Source organism: Bubalus kerabau, chromosome 17 (genome assembly GCF_029407905.1).
Source record: "Bubalus kerabau isolate K-KA32 ecotype Philippines breed swamp buffalo chromosome 17, PCC_UOA_SB_1v2, whole genome shotgun sequence".
Lineage (NCBI taxonomy): Eukaryota > Metazoa > Chordata > Mammalia > Artiodactyla > Bovidae > Bubalus > Bubalus kerabau.
The window spans coordinates 66,671,610-66,690,381 of record NC_073640.1 but is presented as its reverse complement, the minus strand read 5'-3'; the positions used below and the strand labels follow the sequence as shown (position 1 = coordinate 66,690,381).

Genomic DNA, 18,772 nt, shown 5'->3' with positions numbered 1-18,772 from the left:
CGGGTCGCGGGGGTTCACTGCGGCCAGTTCTCAGCATCTCTCTTAAGGGGATCCTCAACCTTCCCGGCTGTTCCCTACGTCTCCCTGCCTCGCCCAAACCCGACCCGGCGCCTCCTCACCCACTCGGGTGACCCCGGGCGCCGCCAGCTCTCCAGGAATTGGGAATTTCGTGACGTTCCCTGACCAGGCTTCGCCGAGGGCGGGGGGGGGGGGGGGGTGCGGGTAAGTGCTGCAAGGGGCCATCGCGCAAGTGCGGCCCGAGTCTCCGCCGCAAACGGCCGGCTCACCGGGGACCCGGGACTCTGAGAGGAGGCAGGCCACCTGCGCACCGGGAGGCTCCGGCTGCCGGCCCTCCTCGTCGCCCGTCTCCGAGACTCACCGCCGCCTCCGCCCCTCCCGCGGGTGGGTGGTCGCTTCCTTTCGCTCCCCGTCACACTTTGCAGACGCTCCCCGGCGCCGGGCATGGGCGCCGCCGCCGTCGGTCCCCGGGCCGGATTCCGCGCGCGGGTGGGTGAGCGGGGGGCCCCGGACAGCCCGCCCCCGGGCACTGGGGGGTGGTGGCCGCGTCCGCACCTGCGGCCAGGCGCATCCCCCGCGGGGACCACTCGCCGCCGCCCGACCTCCCGCCCGCGGGACAAAGGGCGGGGGCGGCGCATCCCCACGCGTGACCTTCTCCCGCGCCGCGCGCGCCCAGCCCCCCGCGGGCGACAGGCCGGTGCTCGCCCGCACGAGCCCGGGGGGTTACCCGTGGGCGGGGAGGCCCGCCCGTGGCTGGGGTCTCCACCCAGCGCCTGGAAGTTGGGGCACTCTCCTAGGCCAGTGACCTGTGTTGAGACCCTGTCGGCCTACTTCGACCAGGAGAACCCTGCTCCGTCGACCCCACGGGTCCTCCTTCCTCCAGCTCCCCACTCCCTAGAGCCTGGGAGTTTGTAACCCCAGGTGTCCTTAGTCTGCCGGCCTCCGTCAGACCCACGAGTCCCGGCCTTCAAACAGCCCTCCCCATGTCGAGAGCCCCAGGTCCCCCGGAATGCCCCCCAGAAGCCCGTCAGTGTTCCTCCATCTGTGGCTGCCCTTTTTGTCCAGTGGCCCTGAGGCGCTCAGCTGCCGGGGTCTGCAGAAGGCCGCGCCATGAACAGCCGGAGGAGGCCAGGTGAGGAACCCGGGCCCTGCTCCACCCACCCCTGTCCCTGCCCTTTCCTCCCTGGCTGGGGTCTGGTCCGAGGCCCCAGGACCTCCCTTGGGTGAGCTTAGCCTCTCTTCTCCAGTGAAGAAGGACAGCGAGGCCTTGGAGATTTCCATCCCCTTCGATGAGAGGCCCCACCTGGACCCGCAGATCTTTTACAGCCTGAGCCCCTCTAGGGGGAACTTCGAGGGTGAGTGGACTGGAGGGGGACTGAGTCCCGTGGGGGTTCAGCCAGGGTCCTTGAGGCCTGGGGTGTGACCAGGGCCGACCGCCCCTAGAGCCGTCGGAGGCTGCTTCCCCGACAGCGGCCCTGATGAACAGCGTCCGGGCCCAGCTGCACCTGGCCCTGGAGAGGAACTCCTGGCTGCAGAAGCGCATTGAGGACCTGGAGGAGGAGCGGGACTTTCTGCGGTGCCAGCTGGACAAGTTCATTTCCTCTGCCCGCCTGGACGCAGGTGAGGGCGTCCCCTCCTCCCCAGGGGGCCCAGCTCCACCCTTCTCAGGGACACCGTGCTCTTGCATTCACACTTCTCCTTTGGTGGCTCTCCATGGGCTCCAAGCCCAGCCTCCTTCCTGCTTGAGTTCTTCTGCTGATGGGCGGGACTATGGCCTGCTTGTCTGGGTCCTGAGCACTGCCCCTCCCCCTCCCCACGGGGGCTTTCCTGCCCCGCATCTTTAGCAGTGGCCTGGAGGATCCTGCCTCTCCTCTCCCTCACTGGTGGTCAACCCCTTGCTGGCTCCCTCGAAAGCTTCCACTTCCCTCTCTGGGAAGTCATCTGAGAGTTAGGGCGAGGGCCCTGCGGTTTTTCTCAACACCTACCTCACTGGGGACCCCTGTGCTCTGGCGCCACCTCTAGCCTGGGTTGCTGGGGCCTACCACCATCCGTCCCGGATGCTGGGGAAACCCACGCAGGATGGTCAGGGGCAGGGGCCCCTGGACTTTCTTCGTGGGAAGACCAGCACCGGGCTCCGAACCCGCTGTCAAGAGGGAGGGCCTGCATTAGAACCTGGGCAGCTTCCTGGTCTGGGTAAGGGTGGGGGCATGCCCTTCCCAGGGGACTAGACCCAGACACTATTTCTCTTGGGGTATGAACCCCACACTCCCAGCGAGGCCTTGCCTGCCTCCACTCTTCTGGAGGCCTCACTGGGTCCCCAGAAAACTCCTCCACTATGAGAACCCCACAAAATCACTCTGCTGAGGTCCCCGTGGTACTGGCCTGGTCCACCGGGCCCCTCCCCCAGACCTCTTGCACCAAGTCTGAGCATCCTCAGGCCACGCCCCACCCAGGACCCCCAAATCCCGGCCTAGTGTACTGTGTTCAGCTGGGCGTCTGTGCTGCACTTCCTCCTGGGAGACCTCCTTTCCTGGGGACTCTGTGACCTGCTACCCGCCCCTCGCTGTCCTGTTCCCGCAGTTCATGCGTGTGCGTGTCTTCCCGCCTCTCTCCAGACGACCACTGCCGGGGGAAGCCCGGGCCTCGGCGGGCCGAGGGGGACGGCCGAGGGGGGACCGGGGGCGAGGCCTCAGACCCCGAGTCAGCTGCCTCCTCCCTCAGCGGAGCATCTGAAGAAGGCAGCACCGTGGAGAGGAAGAGGCAGAAGCAGAAAGGAGGCCCAGGCCGGCGGCGCTTCGGGAAGCCCAAGGCCCGGGAGAGGCAGCGGGGTGAGTGGGGGACGCGCGGGGCTGGGGGTCCGTGTGAGCTCCCCTCTCCCTACCCCTCCATCGGCAAACAGACCAGATCAGACCTGGTTGACTGTCTGGGCCTCCGTGGGTGGTCGTGGTTTATAGTCCTGGAGTTATGGCCCACCCTCGCAGCTGCCTCTCTGGAGCGTCAGGCTCCGGGGGAGGCGGCAGTAGCCCAGGAGGACTGGGAGGAACGCAGCCCTTCCCCGCACTCGGGCCCTCCCCGGGCCTGCTTGTCTCCCCTTCTCCCACCTTCTGTAACTCACAGCTAGCCTCCTGGGCTTCCTGCTTCCCCTTTCTGCCTCCCCGCCCCGCCCCCCCCCCCCCACACCCCGTCTCTGTACCCCCAACTCTCTCCCCTGCCCTCGGCTTGCAGTGAAGGACGCGGATGGGGTCCTCTGCCGCTACAAGAAGATCCTGGGCACCTTCCAGAAGTTGAAGAGCATGTCTCGGGCCTTCGAGCACCACCGAGTGGACCGCAACACGGTGGCGCTGACCACGCCCATCGCGGAGCTGCTCATCGTGGCCCCGGAGAAGCTGGCTGAGGTGGGCGAGTTCGACCCCTCCAAGGAGCGCCTGCTCGAGTACTCGCGCCGCTGCTTCCTGGCCCTGGACGAGGAGACCCTCAAGAAGGTGCAGGCCCTCAAGAAGAGCAAGCTGCTGCTTCCCATCACGTACCGCTTCAAGCGGTGATCCCACCCGACCTGGCCTGGCGCCCGCCCTCCAGCTCCTGCTTCCCTCGCCCGGCGCTCGGGGCCCGCGTGTGCACGGGCGGTGGGCCCCCACGAGGGCAGCTCGTTTCCGCTCGGACCGCCACCCCCTCCCCAGGCCCCCTGTATATAGGTCTGTCCCCTGGGTCTCTCACAGCCCTAGAGTCTACCCTGCCCTCCGCCTTCCCTGGGTTGGGGGCGGTCCTCGCCTAGTCCCGCTTCCAAGAGAACCACCATCCAGGGCCCGGTTCTGTCTTCCCTGACCACTGGCACCCCCGCATCTGAGCGGCACCATCCTGCCCTCGCTGGGCCCTCTCTCCTGGGAAGACTGCGGGACCCTGCGGGGCGAGGCCACTGTACATACCCCGTCCGCACCCCAGCCCCGCAGCGAGCTTCCCACCCGCCTTCCGAGACCGCCCGAGTCCACGTGAGACAGAGCTATTAAGATAATTTAAATTAAAAAGATGATAAAATTTGGAATAAACTAGGCCCCGGCCTTTTCCTGGGCAGGGGGTGGCCGTTGCCGCGGAGACGGTGACGGGGGCTCTGGAGGATTCCGGAACGCGGACCGTCAGGCGGGAGCCGGGGAACTGGGCGAGACAGGGTGTAATTAGCCCCCCGCAAAGGCCGGGGGTGGGGAGGGGAGGCAGCTGTGCCCTGGGGAACTCGGGGGCGGGGCAGCACTCCGGGGAAAGTGCGTGAGCACCACCCGCTGGGCTACTGGGACCAGAGACGCGGCGGCAGGACGAGAGACCATGAGACCTCCAGCGGAGGTGGCCGACCCGGGCAGCCGGAAACCTGCGAGTTGACGACTCCGCTAGGAGGCGGTATCGCGAGATTATCCATCTCCCGGAAGTGTCCGCTGCGTCGCTCGCGGCGCCTGCGCGGCGGGGCGAGCGCGCTTGTGCGGTCGCCACGGCAACTAGTAGAGGGGGCGGCCTTGCTTAACGGTCGGGAAAGCGGTGCCCTCCCCGGGGGAATGGGAAGACTCGCGCACGCGCGCTGAGGGCTCTGGAAGCGGGGGTGGGGGGTGCCCTTCTGGAGCAGCTGAGAAACCTCGCCTCAGACCGACGTCTACGCAGGCGCAGAAGCCCATCTCGGCCTCCCCCCGCCTCCCGCCCGCTTTCAACGTGCGCAGGCGCACAAAGCCGCGCTGGCAACCTCCGCAGCGGCCGCGCGCACCCTTTACCCCGCTGGCTGCTTTTGTCCCGCGCAGCCTTCTTAGGCCCTCCGCAGGAGCGGCCCTTTTTTTCCTCCCCTTTCCCCACCCGGAGAGTCAGGTGCCGAGAGCTGGGACGCTGCCCTTCTCCGTTTCCTCTCCCCTGACCCACCTCGCCTCCGTCCTCCCTCCCTTTTCGGTTCCCGGAGCCGGAAGGAGCCGAAGCACTGACGGAAAAAGCCGAAGCTGTCACCCGTGAGTGGGGGGGGGGGGGTCTTCCCGAAGTGGTGGCGGAAGGAGCCGAAGTTCTCCGGGAGGGGAGGAGGGTGCCACTGGAATCTCCGGAAGGAGCCGAAGTTTGGAAACAGCTTGATCTCTGACTGGGTCCGAAGGCGAGCGCTGGAAACCTTCGGAAAGTGCCGAATCCTGGACGGTTAGGACTGTCGGAAGTAGCCGATTCGCTTGGACTGGGCCGGCGGAGAAGAGCGGGGAGAATCAGCGCAAGCAGTCAAAGGGACGGTTTGAATTTTCAGAAGAAGCCGGATTCTTAGAGGGGGCTGGGTGTAGAGGAACGCGAGGACCTCCGAAAACATCCGAACGTGGAAGAGCTAATATCCGAAAAGTTACGAAAACTTGGGAGAGTCCGTGAAACCCTCACTTCGGGTGTTTTCGGAAGCAGCCGTAGTCCCCGCTCCGGACGCTTTCCTCTACGGTCCGGAAATAGCCGACGCGTTTCGGAGCCAGACCCTGGGGGGGAGGGGCACCTCGCGGGCGCGCAGGCGGGGAGGGGCGGAGCCGGGGCGGGGCGGGCGGGCAGCCAGGCCTTGATTAGGTAGGAGGTGGCGGAGCGCCGGCGGCGGCCGGAAGTAGCCGAAGCTAGCGGCGGAAGTAGCCGAAGCGGCCGGAGCGGGCGCGCGGCAAGGCGAAGCGAAAGCTGCACAGCGCCCTACGCGGCCGCCTCAGTATGTCGGACTTCGACGAGTTCGAGCGGCAGCTCAACGAGAATAAGCAAGGTGAGAGCGCCGGGGGAGAGGGGCAGCGGGCGGGGCGGCTCTTGGCTTCCCTCCGTGTCCCCCGCCATTTTCCCCGTCGCTTCCCCCTCTTCTCAGGGCCGCGCGGCGCACCCCCCCCCCCCCCCCCACGTCCCGCAGCGCGCGCCTCGCTCACATGACCGCGCGGCGGGGAGGGGGCGGCGGGCGCCGACCCGGACGCATGCGCGCCGCGCTCCGCTCCGCTCCCAGAGTGGTCCGCTTTGGAGGCGGCGCTGGCGCGGCGGGCTCGCCTGGTGTCACCTCATGGATTTATGCGTTTTTTAATCTGGAAAGGAGATTGTATAGATGATTCCCGCAACTCCTCCTTTTCGCCCGACGCCCTGGCACTTCCGCTTCCGGCTGGTTCTTCGGCCTGGTTCTCCACGCCCCCTTTGTTCCAAAATGGCGGTTGTGGGTCCCCCTTCACGTGGGCGCTGGCAGTGCCGCGTGGGGAACACCTCTCACCCCGGCGCCTTTGCCTCTCGTCCTGTTCACCGGCCGCCGGGGCCCCGCGGGCCGCTGGGGTCGGGCGCCAGGGTCGGCGCCGGTGGAAGAGGCCGCATTGTCCGTGCTCCGTGCCCCTCCCGCACCCCTTCTCGGGGCCCTGGCTCCCCCGGCGGTCGCAGTGCGGAGTGTTTGCCTGTCATCGCTCCCCACGGCCTGCGCGATCGCGCCAGCCTCCTAAATCTCAGCGTGGAGCGGACTCTTGGGCACTGAGCGAGGAGGGGGCTCGCTTCACTTTGGGGGGTGGGAGGAGCGTCCCCCTCGGGAGACGCCGAATCCAAGCACGGGGCCGTGATTAGTTTGGGGACCCCAAGAACGTTAGCGCTGGGAGAGGTGTAGGACAGTTAGCAGGTTTCCTTGCCTTAATCCGGTTTGAGAGTGAACAAACTTAAATTTAGGTCGAGGGAAGGTGGCGGGCTTGAGGTTTACTGTCCTTGTGTCTGGAACGCTGAGTGAGGGGCGCTGGGATTCACCTTTCGGCCCAGCCTGAAGTTGGGGAGGGGTGGCTGGATCAGTAGTCTGTGCCTGGGGAACCGTACGCACAGGTTGTCTGTCACATACACGATGCACTGCTTAACAGCATGGGCTTTGGAGGGGAGCAGACGTGGGTTCTAGCACCTAATTAGTTACTGAGTATTTGTGGGCCTGTTTTTTCCTTATGTAGTTAGTAGACTGCCCCCTCCCCCCTTTTTTTTGGTCGCTAGAACTTTGGTCAATTAACAGATGATAGTAATAATAGTTAAGTTTACAGCACCCACCACAATGTGTCACGCACATTGCTAAGCTCTTCTGCAGTTTTCCTAAGTGGGTTCTTGTAACAGCTCCGTGAGACTGAAGTGATTTCCTGCCCTTCGCAGAGGAGGAAACGGCTCAAGAATAAAAGCTTTCCCAGATTTCAGCTGATCAGAGGCAGAGCTGAGATTCAGCGGGGCAACATGCTGACAGTGTGTGCTTGGCCTCCTTTAAGTGCGGGATAAGTGATACCCTTTCAACGGTGAAATCGTTCGTAGTGTGAGGGCTCACTCAGGGAGGAAATGTGGAGTCGCGTTTCCAGCAGATGTCCCCAAGCCGTACACCTGGGGGTGCCCGCGAGCCTCATTTAAATAAGAGGAGAAAACAGGTCTAGAGGTTTGGTTGCTGTTGCACGGTTTTGTGCAGGATAGCTGAAACGGCCCCTGAGTCTGCGGGCCTGCAGAGCCGCGTCCTGCCAGTCTGGACAGCCAGAGCTGATGGAGCTGCCCTGGGGCACTGACACCCGCGCTCTGGTCTCTGCCTGGGTGTCCCCTCTGCCCTGGGAGGCCAGGCCCTCAGCCTGGGCATGTCCCTGGGGTTGGCGAGTTGTTCCCATAACGACGTGGCTGTGGCATTTAGAGCAGCCATAGCTCCCTTCCTGTTTGATGTGTGTTGGATCATTGTGTGTGTGTTTTTTTTTTTTTTTTTTTCTGGGGTGGGGGTAGGGGTTACCCTTGCCTTATGGGGGCAGCTTTGCCCTCATGCTGCTCTGCCCGAGTCTGTCTTGGCGGTCCTGCCTCCTCCAGGCCTCAGCCCCTGAGACCTGGGTTCCATGTCTGTGTCCACGACACCCGGCGGGCGCCAGTGCTTCCTGTGTGACCACCTCTCTCTGCCTGTGTGTCTGTTTCTGAGCCTCAGCTGCAGGGAAGGGTCTCTGCCCGTCTTAGCAGTGGGGAGCCAGAGGCCCAGAACCGTTGTCGTCCATCCCCTTCCCAGGGCCAGGATGCTCCTCACACTGCTTGCCCATTCCTCCTGTTTCCTTCTGGTGCAAGTCTTGGATATATTTTTCATGTTTAGTCTTCATCTTGGAGGAGGCAATTCCACCATCACTAGTGGTTCCAGCCAGGTCCTAATGGGTCTGCCTGTTTCGTGTTTAGAGGTATTGCCCCTGCCTAGTTGCCCTTGACCTTTCAGGGTTCACATTCAGGCTTCACCTGTATCCAGGCTTTTTGGCCAGGGCAAATCACATGACCTCCCTAAGCCTCAATTTTCTCATCTCTCGTGAGCGATCCCCCCCCCCCCGTCCAAGTGTTTCCCACAGTAACCCTGGGGGTAAAACTAGCAGAGTCTGGTTTTAGACAGCATCTGAATGTTTGCAACGAGGATTTTTTCTTTTCTGGGTGCTTACGTAGCTTGTTTTAGTGTTAAATGAGTTAAAACTCATTTATAAAAGTTCGCGGGTAGTTGCTTCGGAAGAGCTTGAGAGTTGAAGCAGTACGCACGAGGCTTTGACAGCCTCTCCTTATTGCTCCTGCCTCCTTGTAAAATGAGCTGGAGTATGAGGGTTGGTCGAGCATAGTGGAGGAACCAGTGGCCTCTTTGAACCGAGGGACTGGACTACAGACCGCGTGGGGCAGGAGCCACGCGCCTCAGAGGGTGGCGGGCTGCTGGGCGAAGGAGGGGAGGTTGAAGGCCTCATCTGTAGCGGCTGTGGAGCGGTCTGAACGAAGGGCCCACCCAGCTCCTGCATCCTTGACGCTGGGGGCGGTGGGTGGGGCCTCCCAGGAGGGCGTTCCGCTTGGTGGGCGGGACGGGACGGGTGGGTGCCCCGCCCCCCAGGGGCTCTCCGGCCCCGCCCAGCCTGAGGCGGGCCTGAGGTGGGGCGTGGGGCCGGCTGGTTGCGGAGGACTCTCCTGAGGGGTCGCCGGGTCCCTTCAGGAAAACATCACTGGGTCTCTTGATTCCCCAGCGTCTAGCCCTGCCCCTCTCAGGGACGACCCTGGGTCAGGCCCCTCAGCCCTGGAGGGGGACCAGGAGCCAGCCTCCTCTGTCTTCTCTGGCCCCCCAGCTCCTCCTGAGCAGACTCAGGTACCTTACGCCCCGGGGCCCTGCCAGGCCCTGTCCCCTCAGGTAACTGCTCCCGCCCGGCCCCCAAGGCCCTCGGGCTCCGCGTGGACAGGAAGCCTGCCGCCCCGCCCTCCGCGAGCCCTTCCCCGTGGGGGTGGCCTCCCGGGCTGGGGCGCGGCCTCGGGGGCGGGCGGGCGGGCCGGCCGGGCTGCCCCCGCCCAGCTCACGGCCCTGTCCCCGCAGAGCGCGACAAGGAGAATCGGCACCGCAAGCGCAGCCACAGCCGCTCCCGGAGCCGGGACCGCAAGCGCCGCAGCCGGAGCCGCGACCGCCGCAACCGGGACCAGCGCAGCGCCTCTCGGGACAGGCGGCGCCGCAGGTACCAGGGCGGCGGGGCTGCGTCCGGGCCCTCTCCGCGCGGGGCTGGGGGCTCTGCTGTCGAGTCTGACCGCTTTCTTCTCTCTGCGGGGGTTTTGGGGGCGAGTCTGGGGTCAGGGTCCCCCTTTCCCCGTCTGGTCTGGGTTCTCTGTCAGCTTCCCGGGCTGCGCTCTGCCTCCCTGAGGCAGGGCGGCGTCTCTCGGGACAGCTCTCTGCTCTGACGCCTCTTCCCTTCCCAGGCTGCCCCCTGTTCTCTCTGCCCCGAGTGGAAGGGCGGGTGGGTGGCGCCCCGCCTCTCCACCTCAGCCTCTCCAGCTGGAAGGTGGTCTGTCCGGCCCTTCTTCCCTTCCTCGTGGCTGGGGGGCTTGGGGGCGATGCCCTGCCCCAGCCCTGGGGCTCAGTGCCCTCGGGGGGGTGTGGCGTGCGGGGGAGACGAGGGTCCCCAGTCACCCCTCCCCACACCTTTCCCTCCCACCCCCAGCAAACCTTTGACCAGAGGCGCTAAAGAGGAGCACGGTGGATTGATGTGAGCTTCTCTTCTGCCCCTTCCCTCCACGCCCTCCCCCGCCTCCCCCGCGCACCCTGCCCTGTCCTCGTCCGCCTGCCCGAGCACCGGGAAGAGTCCCCTGCCCGGAACGGGCCGGCCCTGATCGTGTCCTCTCTCTCCTTGAGAGCCGAGCCGGGGCCGAGGGGAGCCTGGGGGGTCGCAGGCCCACCTTTGGTCAGACTGAGGTCGCCCCGCCCCGCTCTCCCCTCCCGCCTCCCCCAGTCGCTCCCCCCGCCATGAGAAGAAGAAGAAGGTCCGCAAATACTGGGACGTGCCGCCGCCGGGCTTCGAGCACATCACCCCCATGCAGTACAAGGCCATGCAAGGTGGGCTCCACGCCTGGCCTGGGGGCGGGGTGGGCGAGGCCCTCAGCAGACCCGGCTCTGCCGCGTCCTCTGACCCCTTCTGTCCCTCTTGAAGCTGCGGGTCAGATTCCAGCCACCGCCCTCCTCCCCACCATGACGCCCGACGGTCTGGCTGTGACACCGACACCGGTGCCCGTGGTCGGGAGCCAGATGACCAGACAGGCCCGGCGCCTCTACGTGGGCAACATCCCCTTCGGCATCACTGAGGTACTGCCCTCCCCTGCCCCCGCTGCCCCCCCTTCCTATGCCCGCTGTTCCTCCCTCCCTCCGTTCCCTCCCCCAGCCTGCACGGGTCAGACTCTGCGCCTGCAAGGCCCACCGGCCCCCTCCCCGACGGACGATGGAGTTGAGCCAGCCAGGGGCCGGGCTGGGTGGCCCTCTCCTCCCTCCTCTTCCCTCTCCCGTCTCCCCTCCCCAGTCTCCTCCAGCTGCCCAGGGATCAAGCACACACATAATGTACCCACGAGTCCGTGGTCCGAGTCCGTGTGGAGAGAGACAGAGAGGGAGACATGCACACGCACACACGCAGACGCACGCCCCCAGCCTCTCTGACACGCCTCTTGTTCTCTGCCGCCTCCCCGTCCTCTCCCCCACCCCTCCATGGTCGCTGCTCTGATTTTGATCGCCCTGACCTCCCTCCCTTCCCCACCACTCCTGTCCCCTCCCCTCTCCCTACCCCTTCCCGTGGCGCCCCCGAGAATCCCGAGATCAAAGAGTTGTTTCCATTTCTCTTTAAAGTGAAATATTGTGGGGCTGAGATCCCTCGTAGCAACAAAAAGTTTGCTACCATCGGCGAAGGCAAGTAAGGTCCATTCTGACTTTCTCAACCTGCACTTTGCTGCATTTGATAAACCAGCCCCCGACTCCAGGACCAGATCCCTCCACATCATTCTTCTCTCCCCCCTCCCCGCCCCGCGCCCCTCCCTGCCCCTTCTCTCTGACCCTCTGTGTGTTCTGCCTGTTGATGCTCCACTTCATGCCATTTCTCTCCTGCTGTTGCCACTGGATGTTTCTTCTGTACTTTCCGTCTCTGTTTTCTCGCCTCTCTCTCTTGTTTCCCGCTTCTTTCTGACGACCTCCCTTCTTCCCCGGTTGGGGCCCCTGGCTGTCTCCTGTGCTGCCCCCCACCCCCATTTCTTTCATCTTTCTCCTGCGTTTGTCCCCACTACTGATCTCTGCCCCCACCCGGACTCCACTGTCCCCCCCTCCCCCCACCCCTCTGTGTCTCCCTCTCTCACCCTTCCCCTCCTCTCTCCACCTCCCCTCCCCGCCCCTCCCTGTCTCCTCTCTCCTCTGCAGGAGGCCATGATGGATTTCTTCAACGCTCAGATGCGCCTGGGGGGGCTGACACAGGCCCCTGGCAACCCTGTCTTGGCCGTGCAGATTAACCAGGACAAGAACTTTGCCTTCTTAGAGGTGAGCAGGCCTTGTTCCCACCGGGCCTTTCTGCAGCCTGCTCGCCACCCAGCTGCAGTCTTGGCACCCTTGGGTGGGCTCTGCCCAGCCACTCACCCTGCCCCTCACCACCTCCTTTGCTGTCCTTTCATTCAGTTCCGCTCAGTGGATGAGACCACCCAGGCCATGGCCTTCGACGGCATCATCTTCCAGGGCCAGTCGCTGAAGATCCGCAGGCCTCATGACTACCAGCCCCTGCCGGGCATGTCGGAGAACCCTTCTGTCTACGTGCCTGGTGAGTGGGCTCTGCGGGGCCCGAGGGGTGCGCAGGGCCAGCCCGGGGCCTCTCAGCCTGTCGGGGGCCGGGGCAGCCCGAGGGTCTTGGGAGAAGTGGGATGTTCTGGGCCTCCAGGTCAGTGCGTGCATGCTGGAGCCCACGTGGATGCCCGCGTGTCCACTGAGCTCCACGGGCCTGATGGGTGGCTGTCCTCTCCTGTCTCAGGGCTTCTGCTGACCCCTTGCTTGAAGCTGGTCTCCCCACTCTGGTAGGGGAGACAGCGAAGCAGACCTGGGTGGCCAGAGTCTGCTCTCTGATGGGCCAGAGAGTCCCTGTGCTTTGCAGCCGCATTGTCTCTGGTGAAGCTCCTCTGTCACTCGGGCCCGAATGTCCACAGATGCTGGCGTTGGGTGCCGTGTCACACTCACGGTGTAAAAGGCCCTTCTGGAAAGCTCTCAGACCAGGCAGGAGCGGCACGTGGCCGCACTGGACCTGCAGGTTGTGCTGAGGGGTGGGCCTGTGTTGTGGGCGTCACCACACCTGGGGGTCGAGAACATGGGCTGTGCTGGCTGAGGTTCACACCGAAGGGCGCCTTTTGGAAGCAGTCCTTGTGCTTGTGAAGCCAGGGGCGCGGGGCCCAGCGAGGGCGGCCCTTGGGGACCACCTGGCTCCTCTCTGGTCCCTGCTGAGAGTGTGGGGAGGCCAGCAGTCTCCGGAGCTTGGGGGAGACCCTGATGTGCCGCTGACTTGCCGTGTTTTCCGTGCACATGTGTCTGGGGGGATCAGGCCACAGGATGTGCTTCTGTGCCTCCTGGTGACCTGAATGCGTCCTTACCGTCTTATTGACGCAGGCTGGCCTGAGCCCGCCATGCCAGGCACCATCCGGGGGTGCCCTGTGGGTATGGTGCTGTTGTGATTCTCCTGTGGTACAGGGTTAGAGCTGGTGCCTTATCCCTGCACGCAGGCCTGCCTGTCACCCATCTCTTGTGGGAGCCTGGCTCTCACTGTGGCCGGTCTCCTCTCCTGGGATTTGCCTCCAGCCTCCACGGAGGGGCTGGGGGTCCAGCCACAGTGACCAGGGAGTGTGCTTCCTGGGCTGTGGAGGGGGTAGGAAGCCAGATTCTGCATGTGGGTGAAGCATTCTCAAACCAGAAAAGTTTCTCTGTAACGATGAGTTTTTTTTTTTTTAATTTCATTTTTCACTCTGCGAGTCTTTGTTGCTGCTTGAGGGCTGTTTAGTTGCAATGCTTCTCTTTGCAGTGGCTTCTCTTGTGGGGCTTGAGGGCTCTCGGGCTTCAGTAGTTGTGTTGTGTGGGCTTAGTTGCCCCGAGGCAAGTGGGATCTTCCTGGGCCAGGGATCGAACCCTTGTCTCCTGAGTTGGTGGGTGGATTCTTAACTACTGAGCCACCAGGCAAATCTTAAACACAGTATTTTGATTTTGTTTTCTACTCCAACGAAGAAGTCGAGTGTATGATTGAAGAGATGAAAGTGATAGTCGCTCAGTCATGCCTGACTCTTTGCAAACCTGTAGACTGTAGCCCACCAGGCTCCTTTGTCCGTGGGATTCTCCAGGCAAGAACACTGGAGTGAGTTGCCATTCACTTTTGCAGAGGATATTCGTGACCCAGGGATCAAACCCGGGTCTCCCACATTGCAAGCAGATTCTTGACCACTGAGCCACCTGGGAAGTCCCAGGGAGACGCATTTGATAAAATTCAACAGATGCTTTTGGTTGGAGAAGAAACAGTTCAGGACCCTGGATGGAAGGGGCACGGCCTGAGGCTGTGCACCTGTGTGGTCCAGAGGCCTCTGCAGGCCAGGCCAGTGCCTGGGCAGTAAGGGCTCCTGCCGAGGAGGTGGTGATGCTGCGGGGCCTGGGGAGGCTTCAGAGCCCATGTGTGAGGCCAGAGCTGGTGCCAGCGCGGGAGAGCCGGGCAGGGCGTGGGCTCTGGGCACCCACGCTGGCCCAGAGCCTCAGTCTGCAGTGTATGATCTGGTGCGGGCCCTCCTGGCACCCTGAGTGACCATGGTGGGGTGGTGGTGGCTGGGACGTGGCCTGCCCTCCCTCATGCTGGGCTGCCTGGAGTTCGGTGGCCTGTCGTTCTCATCCGCCCCCCCCCTTCCCCCATGAAGAGCCTCACTCCGGGCGGAATGCTGGTCCTCTGGGCCACCCGGCACTGGGTCGCAGAGGTGGGCCAGGCCAGGTGGCTGGCCGCAGTGGGCCCTGAACACAGTCAGGAGTCAGCCACAGTGTGGGCCCCGGGAGGTGGAGGACAGCACTGCAGAGCCTGGTGGGCTGGGGGGTCGAGGCGGGAGGGGGGGCGGGGGGGAGGGGAGGGTGCTCAGCAGGGGCTGTGGCCAGTGGGTGTCTGGTGGTCCTGAGGCCTGCTCCGCTGAGGGGCCCCCACCGGACGTAGCTCAGTGCTGAGGGGGTGGGTACAGCCCAGCCTCACGTACAGGCCCGAGGTCCCATGGGGCCTGGCCCAGAGGCACAGGGGGCAGGCCCGGGGAGGCGGGGCCCCTGGGGAGCCCTGGTTAGGGGGTGGGGGGCGGGAACTCTGAGCTGGGGCCAAAGGGTGAGGGGAGGCCGTGGCTTGCGACCCTCCCTGGGGGCTGAGAGCTCCCACAGCTTGGGGCAAGCGTGGTTGCTGAGCCGGCCCAGTGTGCGGCTGTGCCCGCTGGTGTCACGCGCCGTGAGGAGGGGGCTGGCGGCCAGGCAGGCCGCCCTGGAGACAGACCCCAGGTCCCCGTGATGACCGTGCCAGGAATTGCAACCTGTCTGCTCTACCCCTCCCTCCTCACCAGGAGTCGTGTCCACCGTGGTCCCAGACTCTGCGCACAAGCTGTTCATCGGGGGCTTACCCAACTACCTGAACGACGACCAGGTAGGCCCCTGCCCACCCCAAAAGCTGACGGCGCCCTGGCCCGACCCCTGGCCCCCACCCCCCACCCCCCCGGCCTGCCCTGAAAACCTGACGGTGCCCCGGCCCGCGCAGGTGAAAGAGCTGCTGACGTCATTTGGGCCGCTCAAGGCCTTCAACCTGGTCAAGGACAGCGCCACTGGGCTCTCCAAGGGCTACGCCTTCTGTGAGTACGTGGACATCAACGTCACAGACCAGGTGAGCCCGGCCCCAGCGCACCCGGCCCCGCTGTGGTCTCCCCTCAGGGCGGGGCGCGGGGCTCGCAGCTCTCCCCTCTTCGCCGTGCCCTGTCTGCCGCTCAGCCTGCTCTGACCCCGACCACCTCTCCCTGCCCCGGCCCCTCCCCCGCCTCACCACAGGCCATCGCGGGGCTGAACGGGATGCAGCTGGGAGATAAGAAGCTGCTGGTCCAGAGGGCGAGTGTGGGCGCCAAGAATGCCACGCTGGTGAGCCCCCTGGCACGTCATCTTCCATTGGCTCGGGGCGGGGAGGGGTGCGGGTCCCCCAACGCCGGGGGTGGGCACCCCGTGACCCCCGCCTCCACCCCTCCACAGAGCACCATCAACCAGACCCCCGTGACCTTGCAAGTGCCCGGCTTGATGAGCTCGCAGGTGCAGATGGGCGGGCACCCGACGGAGGTGCTGTGCCTGATGAACATGGTGCTGCCCGAGGAGCTGCTGGACGACGAGGAGTATGAGGAGATTGTGGAGGATGTGCGTGATGAGTGCGGCAAGTACGGGCTCGTCAAGTCCATCGAGATCCCGCGGCCCGTGGATGGTGTGGAGGTGCCTGGCTGCGGGAAGGTGCGTGCCCGCGCATACACACCACGCGCGCACACATGCTGCTCTGACCCTGGCAGTGTGTGAGGCAGCGATGCAATGCTGTGGCCGAGCACTTGTCTCTGCAGTGAAGCAGCTTTCCTGCAAAGCCTGCTCCTGCGTGCCGCTGTGCACATGGTCGGCTCTCCTGGGGGTGGGGGGCACAGTTGCAGCCCCCGTCCCCAGGCCAGCTCCTCTGCTGCGCTCACTTGGCCACCCCCAGCTCTTCCTCCCGGTTCGCTTCCTGGTTTCCAGGCTCTGATTCTCAGCCCGCCAAGGTGTGCTGACCCTGCCACCATTCCAGTGTCAGCACCTCGCTGCACCCTGGGGAGTGTGTGCGCCTCATGATCCCCCAGCCACTCACCTGTGTGTCTGCGGGACACTGTTAGACCTGAGGGGGGCTGGGGGTAGGGCAGGGCCCCCCGGTTTAGCAGAAAGGTTGGCAAGTGGTGAGGCCCACAGAGGGTCCCAGGCAGGCGGCACTGAGGGCGTGGGATTAGCCGGAGTGGGCGCGGGAGACCTCGGTGAGGTCTTCGAGTGGAGATGGGGGTGGGCGTGCAGCCCTGCGGAGCTGGGAGTTCCTGGGGTCAGGGTGACAGCAGGGTGGTCTTCGGGGCTCTGCAGATGAACCGTCTGCTGTTGTCTGGCAGGAGGACGGGGAGAAGGCGTGTCAGCCCCTGGACCCTGTATCTGCTCTGTGTGTGTTGGGGGCAGGGGTCATCATGTGGTCAGACTTGGGGTGACGGGGCAGAACGGAAGCTGAGAAGCAGGGAGATGAGTGGGTCAGAGGCGAAGGGACAGTGCTGGGGCCTGGGGTCCCAGTGAGGTGCTGTGGGCATGGGGGCAGGACGGACTTGCTTTCTGAGTGGGGGGTCTGGGGTCGCTAGGTGTACTGGTAGAGGGGCGGCCCACCTGGGAGGGGCCTCCATGAGGTGTTGGTGGGGAAATGGATACAAAGACCTTGCCCGGTCTCTGGGATTCGCCCGTGAGATTTGTGTCCAAACTGTTACCATTCTTTTCAAACATATGTAGGAGTAGAGAAACCATCAGGGTGATGGTGACTGTATGGAATAATACTTCAGTTGGGTCAGAGCACCCCATTGGCCAGTGTCAGGATGCCGGGGTGCTTGCTGTCAGTCTTAATTTCCGCCTCAGCTTCCCATCTCCTCCTCTGCGTTTCTTGGCTGCAACAGTGTGTCTTGTGTCACTCGAGCACTTGCTCTCCATCTGAGCCACTGCTGTCTCGGGTCTGGGGGTCTGTGCTGCCACCTGGGCCCCATCCTGCCTCCACACGCCACCGTACCTGGCGTGACGGTGAAGAGCACCTCGGGACTGCCCAGTGCCCCCTGGGGACACATCCACCTTGGCTGAGAACTACTATAAACAGAGGACTAAAACATTTTTATTTTAAAAAACCCACATGATACCGTTCGTACACTAGCAAAATTACCCTTCGTATCTGTCTACCCAGGCATGTTTGAGTTCCCTTTCTGTTTCAAAGATGTCTTTTTACAGTTGGTTTGATCAAAATAAGAACCCTGCAGGTTGGTTTCAGACTTTTCTTTTTTCGGTAAGCCGTTTTTGTTTGTCGAAGCATTAGGGTGTATTTTCTGGATTCTCTGTTTCCCCTTATTCTGAATTAGGCTGGTTATGTCCACCCCTCCCTCCACTTCTGTCAGCTGCTGGTTCAAGCAAGATGATGATCTTGAGTAGATCAAGGTTCAAGTTTTTTCTTTGGAATCAGCCTGGGTGTGAATACTAATTGCTGAGGCTTCCTTATTTCATCCCTTGTTTCAGGAAGACACCATGGCCACTGGGGAGCACTCAGGGGTGCCTGGTGCAGGTAGACTGCTCTCCTTGAGCCTGCCTGGTGCCCTGCCTTTTGGGCTCTTGACTCGAGCTTGCCTCCGCTCTCCATGCCCCTGAGTTCTGTTTCTTTGATCCTGGGGTGCTGGAGGGTGTTGGGTGAATGTCCCCGCACCTGCAGTGAGGCCGCTGTCCAGCCCTCTTCCTCCCGTGGAGTTTTGGGTTTGGGTGGGTGCTGCTCGTTGCTGAGAGGGAGCTAAGAGGCCTGGGTCTTCACAAGCCTCGTCTTGTTCCTACAGATCTTCGTGGAGTTTACCTCTGTGTTTGACTGCCAGAAAGCCATGCAGGGCCTGACGGGTCGCAAGTTCGCCAACAGAGTGGTCGTCACAAAATACTGTGACCCCGACTCTTACCACCGCCGGGACTTCTGGTAGAGGCGGCGGGGGAGGGCAGGGGCGGAGCTGGCTGGGGGCTTCTCCCCCTTCTGCTCCCCCCGTTTTCCCCCTCTGAAGACGATGGGCAGAGGAGTGACAGCCGAATGACAGCCGGCAGCAACTGGAACGGCAGCAATTAAGGGTGGGGGTGGGCTGGGGTTGGGGCGGGGCGGGGACTGGGGAAGTGCGCACACAGACCCACACAGACACACGCACCCACAGACACAGAGGGAAGGGCGGGGAGGGGGTGACAGCAGGGCGGGGTCGGACCCCCACAGCCCCTCCCTGAAGCAGTCTTCTCCCGGATACCCCCTTTCTCTTACCCTTCCCCACCGTAGAAACATAGCGTGTTTATATTTTATGGCCAAACTCTTTTGAATTTTGTTGTCCGGCCCGGTACCCTGCCCCTTTCCTCTCAGGACCACAGCTCCCGTCCTGGCCTCTGGTCCTCGCCCCGGTGTCCTGGTTTCTTACGTAGTTGATTCTCTCTAGTCTCCTGGACTTGCCCCCAACCCCGTGGCCCCTGTCCCTCTCCTCCTCTCTGTGGCAGTTTCATATTTGCTAAGACGAATTTGCTCATTAAACATTTTGTTGTATTTTACTTTATGGAGCTGTTAAGTGTCCCGTGTGTGTGAACCCTTCGCTCTCCAGGTCTTGGGGGTTCCCTGGGCCCCAGGCTGGGGCCTGGCTCTGGGAGGCCCAGCTGTCAACCCCGGCGTGGGTGCCTCTGCCCTTTGGCGCCGCCGAGGTGACAACTCGC

At 63.6% G+C, this 18,772-nt stretch overlaps 2 protein-coding genes and 1 long non-coding RNA gene across 6 annotated transcripts; 2 read left to right on the top strand and 1 right to left on the bottom strand.

Moving 5' to 3' along the window:
• The first annotated feature begins 254 nt into the window (after positions 1 to 254).
• Positions 255 to 3,858, top strand: CCDC106 (coiled-coil domain containing 106). 3 transcript variants are annotated; one of them, XM_055554223.1, is made up of 6 exons: positions 255 to 402; positions 1,084 to 1,150; positions 1,266 to 1,373; positions 1,462 to 1,638; positions 2,634 to 2,846; positions 3,244 to 3,858. In XM_055554223.1, the coding sequence occupies exons 2-6, from the start codon at positions 1,129 to 1,131 to the stop codon at positions 3,558 to 3,560; spliced, it is 837 nt and encodes a 278-aa protein (XP_055410198.1). In that variant the 5' UTR covers positions 255 to 402; positions 1,084 to 1,128; the 3' UTR covers positions 3,561 to 3,858. The 3 variants fall into 3 exon arrangements, with proteins under 3 accessions (XP_055410198.1, XP_055410197.1, XP_055410199.1); XM_055554222.1 differs by having other exon boundaries at positions 259 to 507; XM_055554224.1 differs by lacking the exon at positions 255 to 402 and adding an exon at positions 478 to 511.
• Positions 3,859 to 4,008: 150 nt separating this feature from the next.
• On the bottom strand, positions 4,009 to 5,830 carry LOC129632527 (uncharacterized). Its single transcript, XR_008704573.1, has 2 exons — positions 4,909 to 5,830; positions 4,009 to 4,167 (listed from the first exon to the last, which is right to left on the bottom strand). It is a non-coding gene; the product is annotated as an uncharacterized LOC129632527 (long non-coding RNA).
• U2AF2 (U2 small nuclear RNA auxiliary factor 2) lies at positions 5,552 to 18,613 on the top strand. Of its 2 annotated transcripts, none has more exons than XM_055554219.1 (12): positions 5,552 to 5,749; positions 9,314 to 9,449; positions 9,930 to 9,974; positions 10,218 to 10,321; positions 10,416 to 10,567; positions 11,660 to 11,776; positions 11,912 to 12,050; positions 14,839 to 14,918; positions 15,030 to 15,152; positions 15,314 to 15,400; positions 15,509 to 15,757; positions 17,878 to 18,613. In XM_055554219.1, exons 1-12 carry the CDS (start codon positions 5,701 to 5,703, stop codon positions 18,010 to 18,012), a joined length of 1,416 nt encoding a protein of 471 aa, XP_055410194.1. In that variant the 5' UTR covers positions 5,552 to 5,700; the 3' UTR covers positions 18,013 to 18,613. The 2 variants fall into 2 exon arrangements, with proteins under 2 accessions (XP_055410194.1, XP_055410193.1); XM_055554218.1 differs by having other exon boundaries at positions 15,314 to 15,412.
• Positions 18,614 to 18,772: the final 159 nt, after the last annotated feature.